Genomic DNA, 15,872 nt, shown 5'->3' with positions numbered 1-15,872 from the left:
ATCAAGGAAGCAAATGTAGATAGCAAACACACGTCGGGTCACTATCGAAGATAGCGTTGAGACGCGCTGACCCGCAAGGGCGTGACCAATTTATAGTACGTGCTACGACGTGAAATCTAGTGCATAGCACGGAGCTTGGTACGGCCATGTTGGGAGGAACAAGGAGTACAAGCCCTTCGTGACAATGACCATGAGGTCCAGAAGGGGCAATTTCGCCGGGTCATGACAGTGTGTTACACAGCACCCTCAGTGCAGTAACACAGGGGTGTCATAGTGACCCCCAAACATAGACTCCATACCCTGGGACTGACTACTGTCTCCCAGGGCATGTAAAGTCACCATTGGCTTTACTAGTCTCAAATTGTGAACAGAACCAGTGCAAACCATCATATTGTGGAAGTACTGGTAGGCGTAATTAGATTGCCCCTGGGTCTGTTTTTCGAGAGGGCACTGTGCAGTCCCCCCCTCGTCGAGTTTCTGGCTGGTGGCAGTGGTTACCACGCGAAATATTCCACCAGAATATTTCCTATGGGATTTTCCCATTCATTTTAAACGCACCACTTTTTTGGTGCAATGTTAAAGATACCGCCAGGTTATTTATTTAATATTTATTCCCCGGTTGGGTCTTTTTGCCAGGACGCGGTTTTAAAATGGAGTTGGTGTTCGTCTCTGTAACTCTAACCCAAGTCGAGCCCTTTGTTCCACTTTTGGCAGGCTTCTGCACAAGAGCCTCCAAAAGTGGTGCCACTCTGTCTGGGTCTACAGGATGTGTGGGAGGGGGGAATAGGCACCCTGTACTGAGTTGCCTCGGCAACTCAAGTCGCACTCTTGTGTGATTGGCTCAGTGGTGAGCCGCCCGGCTCACCGCTTAGCATGTTTGAGTGACAGCTAGGACTGATGAATGGGGGTTTTCTGCATAAAAGCAGGGCTTTGGGGACTGGAACTTCAGAAGTTGCCACAGGACCTAAAGAATCCGAAGAGGGAGAAGCTGAGCCGACTTGCAACGACGACACCACCGGTGGAGCCCTGCTGAACCGACTCACCACTTCCCAATGACAGAGAAGATCTTCTTCCAGCAGAGTCTTCTTCCTTTGAGCTGGTGGGGTTAACCAGTTCGCCCTTTTTCGCCTTCCTGGATCGTCTCGTGGTCGAATCGCTGTGCCAAGAACCCGAGCGGCCGGATAGCCACGCTTCACCACTACCGCGAATAAAAGGGTAGTACCTTTTAACCGGGAAAATAGAGAGTCAAGGATTTACAGGACACTTTGAACAGTCTGTTGCAAGGGAGACCAGGCGGGACACAGTACCTGAAATGGTGAGAAAGCTCCAGCGGGGGCAGTTGTTCCTAGCAGCAGGTGCAAGTCGGTGCTTCATCCAGAGAGAAGAGAAGAGCTCGACGTGGAGGAAAGCTGGAGGTCGTTGCACTGCCAGGGAAGAACCCACGCAGGTCGCCATGCAGCCCCTCAGGCATGTGGCAGGATGAGGCGGTTTACTGCCGAAAGGTCTTAGCGACCATCCCTCTGCTACCACCTGTTGGAGAGCGCAAGAGGCTCTATAGTAGTCACCCCAATTACCAGCAGAGAAACACTCCGGCCCATCAGAATCTCCCCGACGCAAGAACAAAAGACTCAACTATGGGGCAAAGTTTACTGTCTTTATTATCTAATAAACGACAGGGATCACACTAGAAAAACATGAATTGTCCAGGGGTCTCGTCTTCTGAGCGTGTGTGTCACCCGGTTTTCTTCAGGTGGGACGTCACAAAACCAAGCTCCGTCCCCGAAACCTATCAGGCATTTACATTGGTCAGTTTAGGGAAGCTATATACACATTCTATAAAGGTTAGCTCTCCTACTCAGTAGCCTTATCTGGTGCTCCTCCTGGGATCACCTCTACATGTTTCAATCTACAATGTTGCAGGGTCGCAGGAAGGCCGCTGGCCCCTACAACATATATCTTCATGTGAAAGGTGAGTCTGGATTGGGTAGAATGAGACCTCCCAGCCCTGGGACCCTGGACAATTACCAGGCTGAGTTACCTTCTCAAGGCAATGAGAATGAACAAGGAGGGGATCCATAATGTTCATAATGTTGCCATCTCTGATCACATAAGCATGGGAGAGTGCATTCAGTTAGCAGTTTGTGAGCAACACGTGTATCTTACCACCTCCGAGTTGGTGGGAACATCTTCTCTCCGTCCACCTCGGTTGAATGGGCATTGTCTTGTTCTACTGGATCACGTGTGTTGAGACCAAGAAATTGAGCACTCTTGTCTGTAACTGTGAGGATTTTAGTCTGAATGTCGTGCAGGTGGCTTATTGTCTTGGTAACCAGGAACTTTCAGTCTCTACTCGTCCTTGGCTGGGTGCATCGTTCTTCTTGCCTCTGGTTGCATCGATCATGCAAGCCCTTCCATGTACTCGAAGCCTGTCTCCCCTTCCTCATCCATTTCAGTGGGCCTGTGGTTTATATATTTGTCCTTATGGCTTTTCCATGTAAGTGGCAGTCAAGCATATGCAAACTTGGTATACGTATACTTTGGCGTCTTGCGGTTCAGCTTTGGCAAAGAGTGTGACTATATAGAGATATGTATGCGTGTCTGTCATTTACCTGCGTGAGTCATAAGCATGTGTTTTGTGTCTGTATGCAATAAACTAAGGCATGTTTGTATCACTTTGTGAATGGATGGCTATGTACTTCATGTCTAAGTGCTGCTACTTAGTGATGTCAGTGATGACATCATTCATTTCTTGATTTGCAGTCAGTCGACTTGTTCGATTCATGGCATCTCTATCTCCTCCAGCTCATCAACTGGGTGTGGCCTGAATGGCTATCTGAGAGAGTAACGTTTCTCACATCTGCAATATATCGACGATTGCGGTGAAGGACCTAAGAGTGAGGTGTATCTGTTGTGTCTCAGTCTTCGGGCTGAGAGTCCTGTGGGGTCATGAGGGCCATACTTGGACACACAGCCCGTCCATGTTAAGCTAAGGAATACCCTCAATCTGGTCTGGGCTAATGAAAGCCTGTTGTCTGCTTCCCTAATTCAACCAGTAATTTGGTCCGACCACTATCTGGTGACCTGTTTGCTTAAAGTGGCTCGGGCACCACAAAAGTCTGTACCCTCGAAAAGGTGGCAGCATTGTTGGCTCTCAGTTGGCCTTCAGTGCCTTGCTTCATTAATAAAAGGTAAATGTGATGCAGCCCCTGTAGTTACACTATCTGTACTTTCTCAATCATTGATTGAGGCAGCAGATGAGGTGGCTCCTTTACGATTAGTCCAGCCCCGGAGGCTCCCTTCTGAGCCCTGGTTTTCAGAACATCTTAAAATGGCTTGTCTGTGTCTTAGACATGTATAGCCTATGATGATGGCTTAAGAACTCAATATAAACTTTCTGTAGCCCATTCTGCAGCAGTTGCTGATGCCAAGAAAGTTTACTTTGCACAGAAAAGTGAGTTTTCATTGGGTCAGTCTAAAGCTCTCTTCGCTGTAGTGAACTCTCTTTCGTCCTCAGCCAAACTGGTGCCATCAGTCAGCCCTTCTCAAGAGCTATGTGACCGACTGTCACAGTATTTCATTACTAAAACTGAAAATATTTGCGCTAATATTGCACTGGTTACAATGTCTGCGGCTGTGATGGAGCCCCACGTTCTCAGCCGTTTAACCTGCTCTGAAGGATGGTCCTCCTTTCCACATATCTGAGGCTATTCAAATCACTAAGTCAGGTGCTCCGCCTGATGTTGTTCCTCTTGCTGGGATGAAGAAGTTCTCCTCTGTGCTTCTGAACGATATCACAGCGGCAGTTAACACTTCATGTCAGACGGGGTGCATCCCTCTGGAGCTTAAGGTCGCAACTGTGATCCCCCTCCTAAAAAAAAGCCCTCCTTGGATCCTATTCTGCCTTCTAGCCATCATCCTATTTCACTTTTATCTTTTTTGATGAAACTTCTTGTATCGCTTATCTCTTCACTGCTTTCTTTTATGACAACTTTTTGACCCCGCCCAAACAGGCTTTAGACCTGGCTGGGGCACAGAAAGTGTGTTGATATCAGTCTTGGAGCACATGGCCAGGTTGGCTGATGCAGGTGGGGTGGATGCCTTGATATTATTAGATCTATCAGCAGCCTTTGACACCGTAGATCATCCCATTCTGCTAGCCCGTCTGGCCCAGACTGGCATCTCAGGTCAGGTGTTCGCCTGGTTTACTTCTTTCCTGGTCGATAGAGCTCAAATTCTTTTACTTTGACCCTTCTTCTTAGGTTCTTCGGTTCTGGGCTGTGGGGTCCCACAGGGCTCCGCCTTGTCACCCATTCTCTTAAACATCTATATTTGGCCTCTTGTGTTTCTCATCTGCTCTTTCGGCATCAGGTGATATTCATATGCCAATGACACTCAGATCCTCATTGGTTTAGATCAGGACCAGGCTGAGCTGTCATCATGCTTGCATCAGTGCCTGTCTGCCGTAGGAATCTGGATGAACCACAATTGGCTGAAACTTAATGGAGACAAGACGGAGGTTCTGGTGGTGGTTGTCCCCACCATCCCCCGATCCTCTTCTTTGGGTTTCATCTTTTTGACCGTCCTCTCTTGGTCCTCTTCCGGTTCCAGTGGACAAGGTAAAGAACTTGGGCGTAGTCATTTCTGCCACCCTGTGGTGGCAGCCCTAGTTGTGAGCCGTCTGGACTATTGCAATTCACTATACTTGGCTCAGCCTAAGAGCCTAGTCCAGAGGCTTCAGCGTTTGCAAAACCTAGCTGCATGTACTGCCACAGGCTCCCCTTATGGGGCTCACATTACACCAGTACTGCGTTCTTTGCACTGGTTTCCAGTTTGTCAACGCATTAGGGTCAAGACTGGTTCATCGTGCCAGGGGCTGAATATCTTTGTGCCAAGTTTATGCGTTACGCCCCTTCTCTGCCATTACGTTCAGCATTGGCAGGCCTGCTATGTGTTCCCTCTTTTCGCCGTGCCCGTATTGGAGGCCGGGCCTTTTTTGGTGGCTGCAGCCCGGATATGGAACGATCTCCACTGCACACTGAAAAATCTGTCTAACCACTTGGCATTTAGAAAGGCCGTGAAAACGCGCCTGTTCTACATGTACCGCTTGATGGTTTAGGGATGTTGACCTCTCTTCATAGCGCCATGATACCTTCGAGTGACAGTGCGCTCTATAAATACATATAACATAACATAACCTACGTCTTTAATTGGTTATGCTGTGTTATGTTAATCTATTAGGTTTAATAGAATTTCTTTAGGATATTTTTCAATTTGTGGATCTATCATAGAGTTGATGTTATTACAAACATGCCAACATTTGATATAAACCCAGGAGATTTTGTGACCAAATGTAATTCAAGTTGACAGATTGGCCCCGACTTGTGTTATTTTAATTCGGGCGAGAAAATAAAGAAATCTGCATGCAATATTAACATTTTCGTTAAAAAAACATCAGAGGACGCATCTCCTAAATAGGGAGGGCTGACATGAATGAAACTATTGTTAAGTTACAAATATGTTATGTTAGTGTGTTTTGGTACTGCGCCGAATCATCATCGTAGTAAAAGCGCCCATTATTCTTATATTATATTATCATCACTTTATCACCTAATTTGCGTTTCTGTCTGTTATTTTATCATGCAATCCGTTTATTTGTTTACCTTTGGTGTTTTCCGTATTCCATTATTTTACTAATCCCCATCTTTGATGTTTTAAAGTGGTTTGTATACAAACATAAAGACTACAACCCCCGACAGGCATATCGCGGGAGGCGGGACAGACACGCCGCCTCTGGCCGCACCAAGTACTACGGGACTTGTAGTTCGGGAGTTATTCGAGGTCTAGGGGAAGGCGAAGATCTATTCCCATTTCGGTTCCTCTTCGCCGTTCTGTTTACCTTGGCGAGGTACTCCAGTGGCAAGGCGAGTCCTTGTTGTCGTTCTGACATTCCGTAGGCTTCGATATCGGTCTGAACATCTGCGGCCTAGCACAACGCACGGAGCCCCGGCCTCCCGTGATGGAGGCAGCCGGGCAGGGGGTAGCTCCTTCCCCCCTGTCACTGGTGGCTGTGAAGGCGACTGACTCCGCCTTGGCCGTGAAGGAGCCAGAGCAGAAGAAGACGCGGGACAATAAGAAAGTTCTGAACGAGGAGAGCTACATCGAGGTGAGGAGATGGGCAGGACCCCGACTACTCTTATACGCACAGGAACATAAACCCCTTCTCACGGACTCTTAGACTAGATCAGGAATAACACTGGCATAACACATTCCCATTTGGTTCTGGAGCTGTCCGGCCTGGTGTTTTTATTTGCCTGCTGGGTCATGTAGTCATGTGTTTTCCCAGTATAAGTCTGGGAATTACAAGCCCCTGAATGCAAAGAAAAAACAATACTCGTCTTTCCCCCAATGGAATGGAGCATGTTGATATCTATTAAGGCTAGTAACAAGGGAGACTACTAACACCAGCCAAGTGAGAGACTCTCATTTCTGGGTGGTATCAGCTACTTCGAAGTTATGATCACCACAGGCGCATGCCCAGTTAGCCAATAATTATCCAATTAAGAGAACGCATCCCAGGGGGACACCATCACAGCGATAGAGCACACTGAACAGAGAACCTCAACATGTTTACATACAATGTTAGAACATCTTAATCAAAAGAGGGAGAACCCCAGGGGTGACAGTCAACACCCTCTCAGAGTTGGTGTAACCCGGCACATGCATGGTTGACCTCCATAATCAAAAGGTAGGGGAGACCATCTCAGTGAGAATAATTCCAAGAGGTAGCATTAGCAACTTCTCTAGCAGTTCACACCAGGCACGTCATCAAAGGACCTCCCTAAGAAAGAGCTAGTGTGATTTACGACATACTGCGTGCTAGAGCCATACAGTTGATCTGCCTTCTCTTCTCAGCATTGCCTCACCTGCCAACGGGGCCCCCTTGACTCAGTTACTTGCCCTCCCGGACATCCTCGCGGACTGCCTCCCGGGCCCCTTGCACCAGGACCTGTTATCTGTACCCTTACAGGTCCCCCCACTCCTCTCCTGCACTTATCAGATGTTACCCTAGCTGACTTGCCCCACACTGCTCCCTTCACTGGCTGCACCAATCACTGCTCTTATCACCTTATTTATTCACTTATTTTATCCACTAACTTATAGTTATCCTATGCCCTGCACTTCTTTGCCACCCTCTCTTTTTCCTTGCACTTTTCCCCCTTTCCCATTCACCTGCGCGTTCTCAATGTCACTGGGCCTAGTAAGATCGTTTTTGTTTTTATTTTCTCCTCTGCTCCCCCTCCCTTTGCCTGGTCGCGCTCTGAAACACCTGTGTATGGGTACGATATAAATAAAATATCATATCATATCATACATCCACTCCAAAGGTGGTCTAAATGCTCACGTTGGGCTCTGGCAGGTTCTGTGACAGAGAATAGTGCTGTAATCTGAAGTAAGGCTCTGGAGAAAGTTTGGTCTCTGTGCTTTAGTGCAAGAGAAACTACTACCCCAAGGCACCTGGCATGCTTATTGTTGCACAGAAGTATTGTCCGTGTACTTTCTGGGTGAATCTTTGTATCAATGCTTTTTAGCCTTGTATGTATGATAAACATTAGATGGTATCAATATCTTTCCAACAGTTTTATCACTAGCCCAACAAGTGTTTTCACTTGCAATATATTGGCCTCATTACCAGTGTGGGGGTCCAGAAACAAGGATGCTGGTAAGCGTACCGGCACCCTTGTGGCCGGTCTGCCACACTACGAGTTTTCCTGCCGGGGTCGCTGCGCCCGACAAGTCTGACCCTGCCGGGTGCACGGCTATGGCATGCAGAGTTGCCATGGAAGCACTGGCACGGTTGGCAACGGCGCCGGTGCTTCCTAGTCCCTTTTCTAATGGGATTCTATGGGAAAGGGGACGCGGTAGCATCAGGAAGTCAGATGGTGGATCCGGTGTTTTGTCGCGTTACCGCTGACCTCGTTTAATGAGGCCCATTGTCTTTTAATAGAATCACATTTGTGCCTTGAAACACCTTTTGCTGTATCGTTGCATTATAAATAGAAATTATGCCCTCACTATCTTGTTCATCATTTTTGTATATTTACTGTCTTGTAGATATAACATATGGACATTCAAATAGATTAGTCAAACAATAAAGTAGCTGAGTGGAATCCCAGCATCATACTCTCACATTAACTTCTAAAATATCGACAACCAATCAACAATGTGTGTGTGTGTAGCCATTGGTGGCCCATTATCACTCAAAATCATAAAATTGTGATGCCGGGGATTGGCGAGCCAGAGGACAGATAAGGTTCTACAGTGTCTTCCAGACCAGGCCCCTCTGTTGTCCACAGTGTTGTAGTCTTGAAATTTCAGGAACTTCTTTGACTTGTCTGATCTGATATGTGACATGATAGGTTATTTATAATCCGCTTCATACCCAGAGGTTTCTAAGCGCGGACCCAGGGATCGAACCTGTGTTGCTCTGTGTCGTCTTGATTCCAAGGTGAGCACGTTGCCCCCGAGCTATCCTCAGGAGACGAAACAACTGGGTTAAAAAGTCTTAACTCCCAGCCCTGTTAGCCAATCCAATAGGAACAGGTAATGAAGTCCTTCATGTAATCAGCAGAAATCTTGATCGTTAGCATTTGAAATTATGCCATTCTTGTATCTGATTCATGGAATTTTTTGCGTGTAAAACGGCGGGGATTTCCATGCCATTCTGCCTGCAAATCCCTGTTTGACGAATGGGGATTTGCGGGCAGAATGGCACGCAAATCCCCGTTTTACATGCAAATAATTCCATGATGAATCAGAGCCTTGTTGCTCATCTTTCGAGTTGGCATGTTTGAACAAGCTGAGTCTGTGCCAAATAGTAAAGGACAACAATTTTCTTCATAACAATTCATTTTTGGCTTTCAGCTTGTCCTTATGAATTATTAAGCGTTTTTGCTGGCTTGGCTTATTGTCATTAGTTTGAACTTCTATCCTTTTTGTTTACGTAAAGATTATTGGATGCAGCTATGTTTGCAGCCCATGTTGCGTTTGTGCTCCGGTTTACAATGAAATCTTTTCTAAATCATTTTCTTCAACAAATATTGAGTTTGTTTTGAAAATCCTGCGCTTTCCATGACTATGGTTTAAAATGTTGCTCAAACCTAATTGTAGCAAAGCAGAGAGATTATTTGTTTTGAAAAACAATTTGCAAGTGAGGCCTCTTCTTGTAATAATGGTGTAATAATCGTTAGCATGCGCCACATCTAGATAGAATTGTAAATGTCAGCATATGCCGCACTTAGTTGGAATCCTCAACGTAGCCTGCCTCGCATCTAGATAGAATTGTGAATGTTGGCATGTGCACACATAGAGGGAACTCCTAAGCTTAGCATACGCGACATCTAGATAGAATTGTAAATGTCAGCATATGCTGCACTTAGTTGGAATCCTCAACGTAGCCTGTGTCGCATCTAGATAGAATTGTAAATGTCAGCATATGCCACACTTATTTGGAATCCTCAACATAGCCTGCGTCCCATCTAGATAGAGATGTAATTCAGTGATTGATATACGACTCTCCTGCCAAGCCTAGACGAAGTGTGCAATCGTGAATCAATAACCAACCCACTAACAATTTCACTCCTCTGCATACACCTCTCAAACTCAAACCAAACACAACCACAAGCCTTAAACGCAGCAAACCGCACAAACTTCACTACACTGCAACAACGAAACAAACCACACATAGACTTGCGCAACAGCACACGACGACTACCAACCGAAAAACACCCGAAACCCAGCCAACGGACCCACCGGGTTGAGGTTGCCAACAGCACATCACTGCTATCTTGCACTTTTCCAGCTCATTCCCACTAAATCGCCCCCCTCTTCCTTTTTCAGAGCCGCCAGAGCGCCAGGGGACCATTCCGGTGGTGGTAGTGCGGGGTACAAATATCCTTTAACATTAACATTAGGATTGCAACTATTTTGACGACACATGGATCCCACAATGTGGTAACTTTGCTGAAAATGTTGGTGGGGGGGAGGGGGTACATGACATCTAAATGAAAGGGCCCCTGCCAAATGAGTGGGAAAAAATGTTGTGCCAGAAAAGTTGGGGCGGGGGGACAACCACTATTGTTCCCCTGACCCCCTAAAATTACTGGAACAAAATGAAGAACTCTATCTTCTCCGCAGCATCCTCTTCAAAAGCCACTTCCTTTTACAGCCCAGCTTCTTTCACCTAACGAGGCATTATTCCCAGGTGATTCTTTATGCTTGTGAAAGAAAAAGAAACAGAAGCCCTCTCAAAATCTCTTAAACTTGAACTTGAGCTGATCAAACAACACAACACAGCCGCTGCACTCTTCCATAAGACCCGACTCCTTTCTCCCCAGACATGAACAACAACAAAAAACCAGCCAACCTGCGCCTTCCGTCAACATGCTGCACAAACCAAAAGCCTTCATTTAAAGCGAGCTTGCAAGCTGAAAGAGTTCCCATGAGGAAGAGTTTTGGGTGGGGAAAGGCAGGCATGGGTTGGAATGGCTATGGGGCTGGCAATGATGGGCTCGTAACCAACCTATGTTATTGTTTAGAGCGTGCCTAGCTCGAGAGCAGCAGAGCGCTGTACAGAGAGTGTACAGATAGTGTGGGTAGCTAGCATTTGGGATGGCATCTTTGAACAGCAGGACAGTACTGTGAGGTCTGTACACTGTGTGTCCCTCCTCAAATGGCATTCCTCTGTGTCCCTCATCATATGCCATTGCTCCCTATCTGTACTTGAGTCAGTACTCAAATGCAATAGTTTGGGCTGTTGAGGTGTTTCGCAAGCAACACCTAATAGCCCAAACTAAAATTAATGTTTGTGGTATGCACCAATTCAAAGTAAGGGCGATGTGCTTGCTGAAAACTAGAGAGAATTGAACACATTTGACGTGGTTGTTCAGAAGTGACCAGATCAGTTTCTTACCTTATTTGGTGAATGTTAATGGACAAGATCAAAAGTTAAAGGAACATGGTTCCTCGTTGAATGACATTCGGACACAAGTTAGCTATGTTTTTGACCTAATACTTTTATTGAAAATAAAAGGGTTGGGGGGGGGGGAAAAGCCTTTCCAACCCTGCTCTAAGAGGCATTTCCCTACTTAAACCAAAACTAAGGGTCTGTCTGGGTCAAAAAACAAACTGTCTTGTGTCCAATGTTCTATTCTGAGCCTCACACTAAAATTAAACTGAAATGGGAGGTTTAGAAAAGTGTTCACAAAAGAAGAATAAATGGCTCCAACACAAAAGTTCACGATGAGAGTTACTTGTTCCAGAGGGGGGTTCCCTTCCCCTGGATTTCTCTTTGCTCTCCGAAGCTTCACATACAATAGTTCTTTCGGCCTCTCTCGGCTCACAAGAATTAATGTACAAACTTGTTTGTCTTTGCAATTGTATTTTTAGAACACCTGGTATGCTTTCCTGGCAGGCTTTTATTTTGCTTCTCCCGCACAACACAATTCCTATTCTAGTCCTGATATTTCTTCTCAGGAACTTTTGTTTTGTTTAATCAACACAATCCTTTCTTCAACCTGATGTTTTTTCTCAGGATCTGTTTCACACAGGTTTATTTTCCTGGCCTATTCTTCTGCCAGGATTTTCTAGTTTCACACACTTGTGATTGCCTGATATACTCTCCTGGCAGGGCTCCTGCTGTTCATGGACTTCTAATTGCTTGGTATACTCTCCTGCCAGGACTACTTATATTCGCGAAGCGTTTATGCCCTTCTCCAAAGTTGTATCTACACTCCTTTTGTCAATCTGTCCTCTGCATATATTATCTGATCTGAGTTTCTCCTATATGTGCATAGCATATATCCTTTTAATTGAAAGGGATTTGTTTAATCTTAACTCCCCTTCCCACATCCATTTGTTTTTTCTCTCTCAGTTGCTTGTTCCTTAATTACTTGCACTTGGCGTTGCCGCCGACACACCCCAGGGTCCCCACTGCCTCTGGGTGGACTCACCGGCTCCTGTCGGTGTCTTTCATTTCTCCCGCGTTCATCCAGAGAAGAGTCTCTGTCTACTTCCTTCTTGTGACTGCTTCCTCTTGGTTCCTTCGTTTCTCACTGCTTCCATTTGGCGTGTCTGTTTCTTTCCGGGCTCTGGTAAGTAAAGTGCTGCCCTTGGTTACTTGCGAATGCCCAGGAGTCTCTCACTGGCTCCTTGCGTTCCTGCAGCATGTCCTTCTCGAGCAGCCTCTTCCTTCTTTGTTGGTGAACTGCATGGCTCCACCATGCCGGTAATTTTCTTTCGGTATCTTTACTTTCAGAGTGACGCATCTCCCGCCAGCAGCAGACCTCGATTCCCTGCTTCAGTTGCCATTTAAACTTCCCGGGAACAGGCGCATGGAAGCAACCAATAGAGAGCGCGCTGGGCTTGTGGCCTATCGCTCTGTCCTGCTCGATTTCCTCTTCCTCGTCACAGTATTTTGGTCATTCTGGGAGATGATGTTCAATTTTGAGAATTGATTTAGAGAACTTGAATAAACATTTCCAGTAGTCTTGAATGGTAAATGAGTGCTGAATGATTGATAAGTGGAATTGGAGAGGGTGATGTCCCTATTCTTCGTAGGATAAGGACTGGATGCATCACAATAGGCCATGAGGGTGTTAGATATGGGAGGGTTGTTTTCAATAAAAACATGGTGGCTACCATGTCTCTCCCGATGAAGCCATGACATCTCCCGGGGGTTGTCTTCCCCCATTGTGATCCTCCCTTACATAGCCACCCCCGGGGTCTGGATCATGTAGCGGTAAATAGGTGATTACTCCATTGGATTCATCACATTATCCTATTTAAAGTGTCATGCCATTATCGCAACACCTATCATCTATGAATATGGAAAGTTGCCCATTTAAGGCATTTCTTCAGGAGTATCATCTATATTATCTACAACCAAAAAGATTACATCTATACATATGAACACACTCTTAAGATATTTAGAGTTCCTCACATATTGTGTAAAACTCACTAACCTGAACTATACGTCATAGTTGTCTGTCCACAAGCAATATATATAGATAATCTATCCAGACAAAAAAACGAAAACCTACCAGCCGGTAGACAAACCACACTCTGGATCAAGGGCTTCCATAGTGTAAAGACACGATTACCAGGAAGAAATAATTTGGAACATGTTTTATTGGGAAATGCACAGCATGCTAAAAACACAAGGGACAAAGTTACGCATTTCGCGCTCGCTGAGGGCTTGATCACACAAAGAGGTGGCGGTATTGTTACATTCGTGGTTAAGAAGAACCCTTTGTCCTTCTTTCATGTCTGTGTTGCCGTGTGTATGGAAATCATTGCACTAAACCACACGGCAGACATCTTTATAAAGTAAACAAAATGATAAAGCAGTAATCAATTCATACCGCAGCAGTGAAAAATAATGAGACTGTGGACAAAGTAAAATTGCAAATGCAGCACCTAGTGTGCAAACATATTCATATACACTTACCACATATTTGTTAAAAACATGCACAATAAAAGAATATAGTTTTGGGGTGTGGCCTGGAGCGCGATGTGGCTGCTCCTTTAATGGCCTCCGTTCGAGTCCCGCGGCACCCGACGAAAAGCTGACCTGTCGGTGGCCATCCAGCGATAATTTTCTCATCCATGATAACGTGAGAGGCTGAGGCACCCATGATGGTCTTGTGGGGCTCCTAATTCCTTTGGAACCCCCGAAATAGCCCGGTCTAGTGCTCTTCCCTCACCCCCCCGGCTCGGAGCTCCACTTTCAAGATGGTCGCCGGGAGTAGCAACCCCCATCCAACGCTGTGAGTGGCGGGCGGGGTGGCTTTGGTGCAGCCTAATGGAGGAATGAATGGTGGGAGAGCCAAATGATCAATCCCCGTACAGTCGGAGAGGAGCTGGTGGATCGGCGGGACAGCGGGTGCCCTCGCTCACTGGGCACAGGTGAGTGCAGTGGCGGAACCCCAAAGGGTAACAAACCCCCACCGCCGATGGACCTGCGGTGAGAGGGGGGCGAAGCTACAAGTCCAGGGAGGCGGTTCCCTGCCGACGTATCTCTGGAGGGAGGCGGCGGAGACACACCGAGATCCCGGCGGACATCTTCGAGGCGGGTTATGGCCCGCACCAGAGGCGGAGATGGCGGAGCCCAAGAGCTTCTGGTACAGACGAGGTGGTGGCCTAGCCCCGACGGCCCCCGCACCCGCGCCCGCCTCGAGAGCCCAGCGGGAATCAGTGTAGCAGTGAAGCCTAAGAAGCGATGGGGACGGACGGCGAATCAGCCCGGGAGAGACCTGACCCCCTCCCTTCCCTCTTACCTGATCCGGGTTGGGGCGCCATGGTCTCACGCTGTGCGGGAGGCAGCCGAGATGAGAAGCTGAGGCCCGGGGAGTCAACGCCAACACGACGCACAGAAGAAAATCTACGTGGTGCCTGAATAGGAAGTTAGTAACTACTCCTGGATCCAGGTATGCGCCTCCAAGGCATAGCTCAGCCCGCGCCCGCAGCTGGCTTCCCGCTGCTGGTGAGGGCGCAGCGCCGGTGGGCCCCACTCCGAATCTCTGAGGGGCTACCGTTGAGCTGGGCTCCCTGGACAGACTCAGAGCCCAACAATAAAGTGATTCTGGTGGGGCTCCAGACTTTCCCCCCTTAGCGGTGGCAGAGGTCATTGTGCCTGCAGCTGACCGCGCGCTTGAAGCCCCGGTGCCAGCGAAGCCTCCAAATTGGGTGACACCCCGCTGCTCAGGCCACCCCGGGGATAGCTGTTTCCTGGGCCCCCTTCTTCAGTGAAACCCTCGCTGGGTGACATATCCAGGCCAGCCTGTCACCCATGTTACAGTGGACCTGGGCTAACCCACCCTCTGATCGGCCATTGCAAAGTGCTCAGGTTGGACCTCCCAGCCCAATAACTTCCTGGGGCGTCCCAGCCCACTTTCCTTCCCGCCAGGCTGCCCGCACGCGGAAGCAAGACGCACCAGCAGTCCCTGAGAATCCCCCTGTCGCTGGAACCAGGCAAATACCACAAAGGATCTCGCCCGAAGGGGTGCCTGCTGACTAACTTCGAGGCATCGCTCTTTACGAGTCATAAGATCTTCAGCCAAGTCAGGAGCGTACAGATTGACCCATCGCAGGCCCCCTTCCAGACCCCCCAAGGTAAAGCTCTGAGGCCGTTGCAATGACGAAATCCGTAAAGGGAACCAAACATTCTGATATCTCCACGATGCTGTTGGCAACAGACAAGACCAAGAAATCGGACCCTCCGAAACTCACCCCACAGAAGACCTCAGAGGAGCAGGGAATGTTGGCAACAAAGGGGGATATTCAGGCCTTTATGCTAGATATCAAAGAAGAATTTAGATCTTGCATAGCCGAATTCACCGCGAAACTAGAGCGAACGGACCAACGGGTCACAGAGGCAGAGCAAAGACTGAGTGAGGTTGAGGACTTGACCCAGAGTCATGATGCAACCATTATAGAGATGCAACAAGCGATTCAGGCTCTCCAGAATAGAAGTGAGGTATTAGAATTTAAACAGGATGACCTGGAAAGCAGGGCTCGAAGAAATAATCTGCGCATCCGAGGGGTGCCCTCGTCCATACAGGATAAAGACCTCCCAGAATATATAGGAAACTTCTTTCAAACCCTACTCCCACAAATGGACCAGACCCAACTGATCCTCGATCGGACCCATAGACTACGTCAGAGGCGGGGGGAGAACACAGATTCCCCACCAGACGTGATAACTAGGGTCCATTTTTATACTACTAAAGAAGCACTTGCAGCAATTAGCCGTACCAAAGACGAACTGTCCTTCATGAGCTCCCTGCTCCAGATCTACCAGGATCTCTCCCTGATGA

The 15,872-nt window shown here is 47.5% G+C and overlaps 1 protein-coding gene across 1 annotated transcript in view; it reads left to right on the top strand.

Moving 5' to 3' along the window:
- The first annotated feature begins 5,754 nt into the window (after nucleotides 1-5,754).
- ESS2 (ess-2 splicing factor homolog) overlaps nucleotides 5,755-15,872 on the top strand; it is a 374,781-nt gene continuing 364,663 nt past the window's right edge. The window contains exon 1 of the mRNA XM_069619940.1: nucleotides 5,755-6,163. Coding sequence (XP_069476041.1) covers nucleotides 6,017-6,163 — 147 coding nt within the window. The 5' untranslated portion in view covers nucleotides 5,755-6,016. The remainder of the gene's footprint in view (nucleotides 6,164-15,872) is intronic.

The sequence above is a fragment of the Ambystoma mexicanum genome, chromosome 10, assembly GCF_040938575.1.
Source record: "Ambystoma mexicanum isolate Mex_15411 chromosome 10, UKY_AmexF1_1, whole genome shotgun sequence".
NCBI lineage: Eukaryota > Metazoa > Chordata > Amphibia > Caudata > Ambystomatidae > Ambystoma > Ambystoma mexicanum.
The sequence above is the reverse complement of the archived record's forward strand: the minus strand, read 5'-3'. Positions and strand labels throughout refer to the sequence as shown.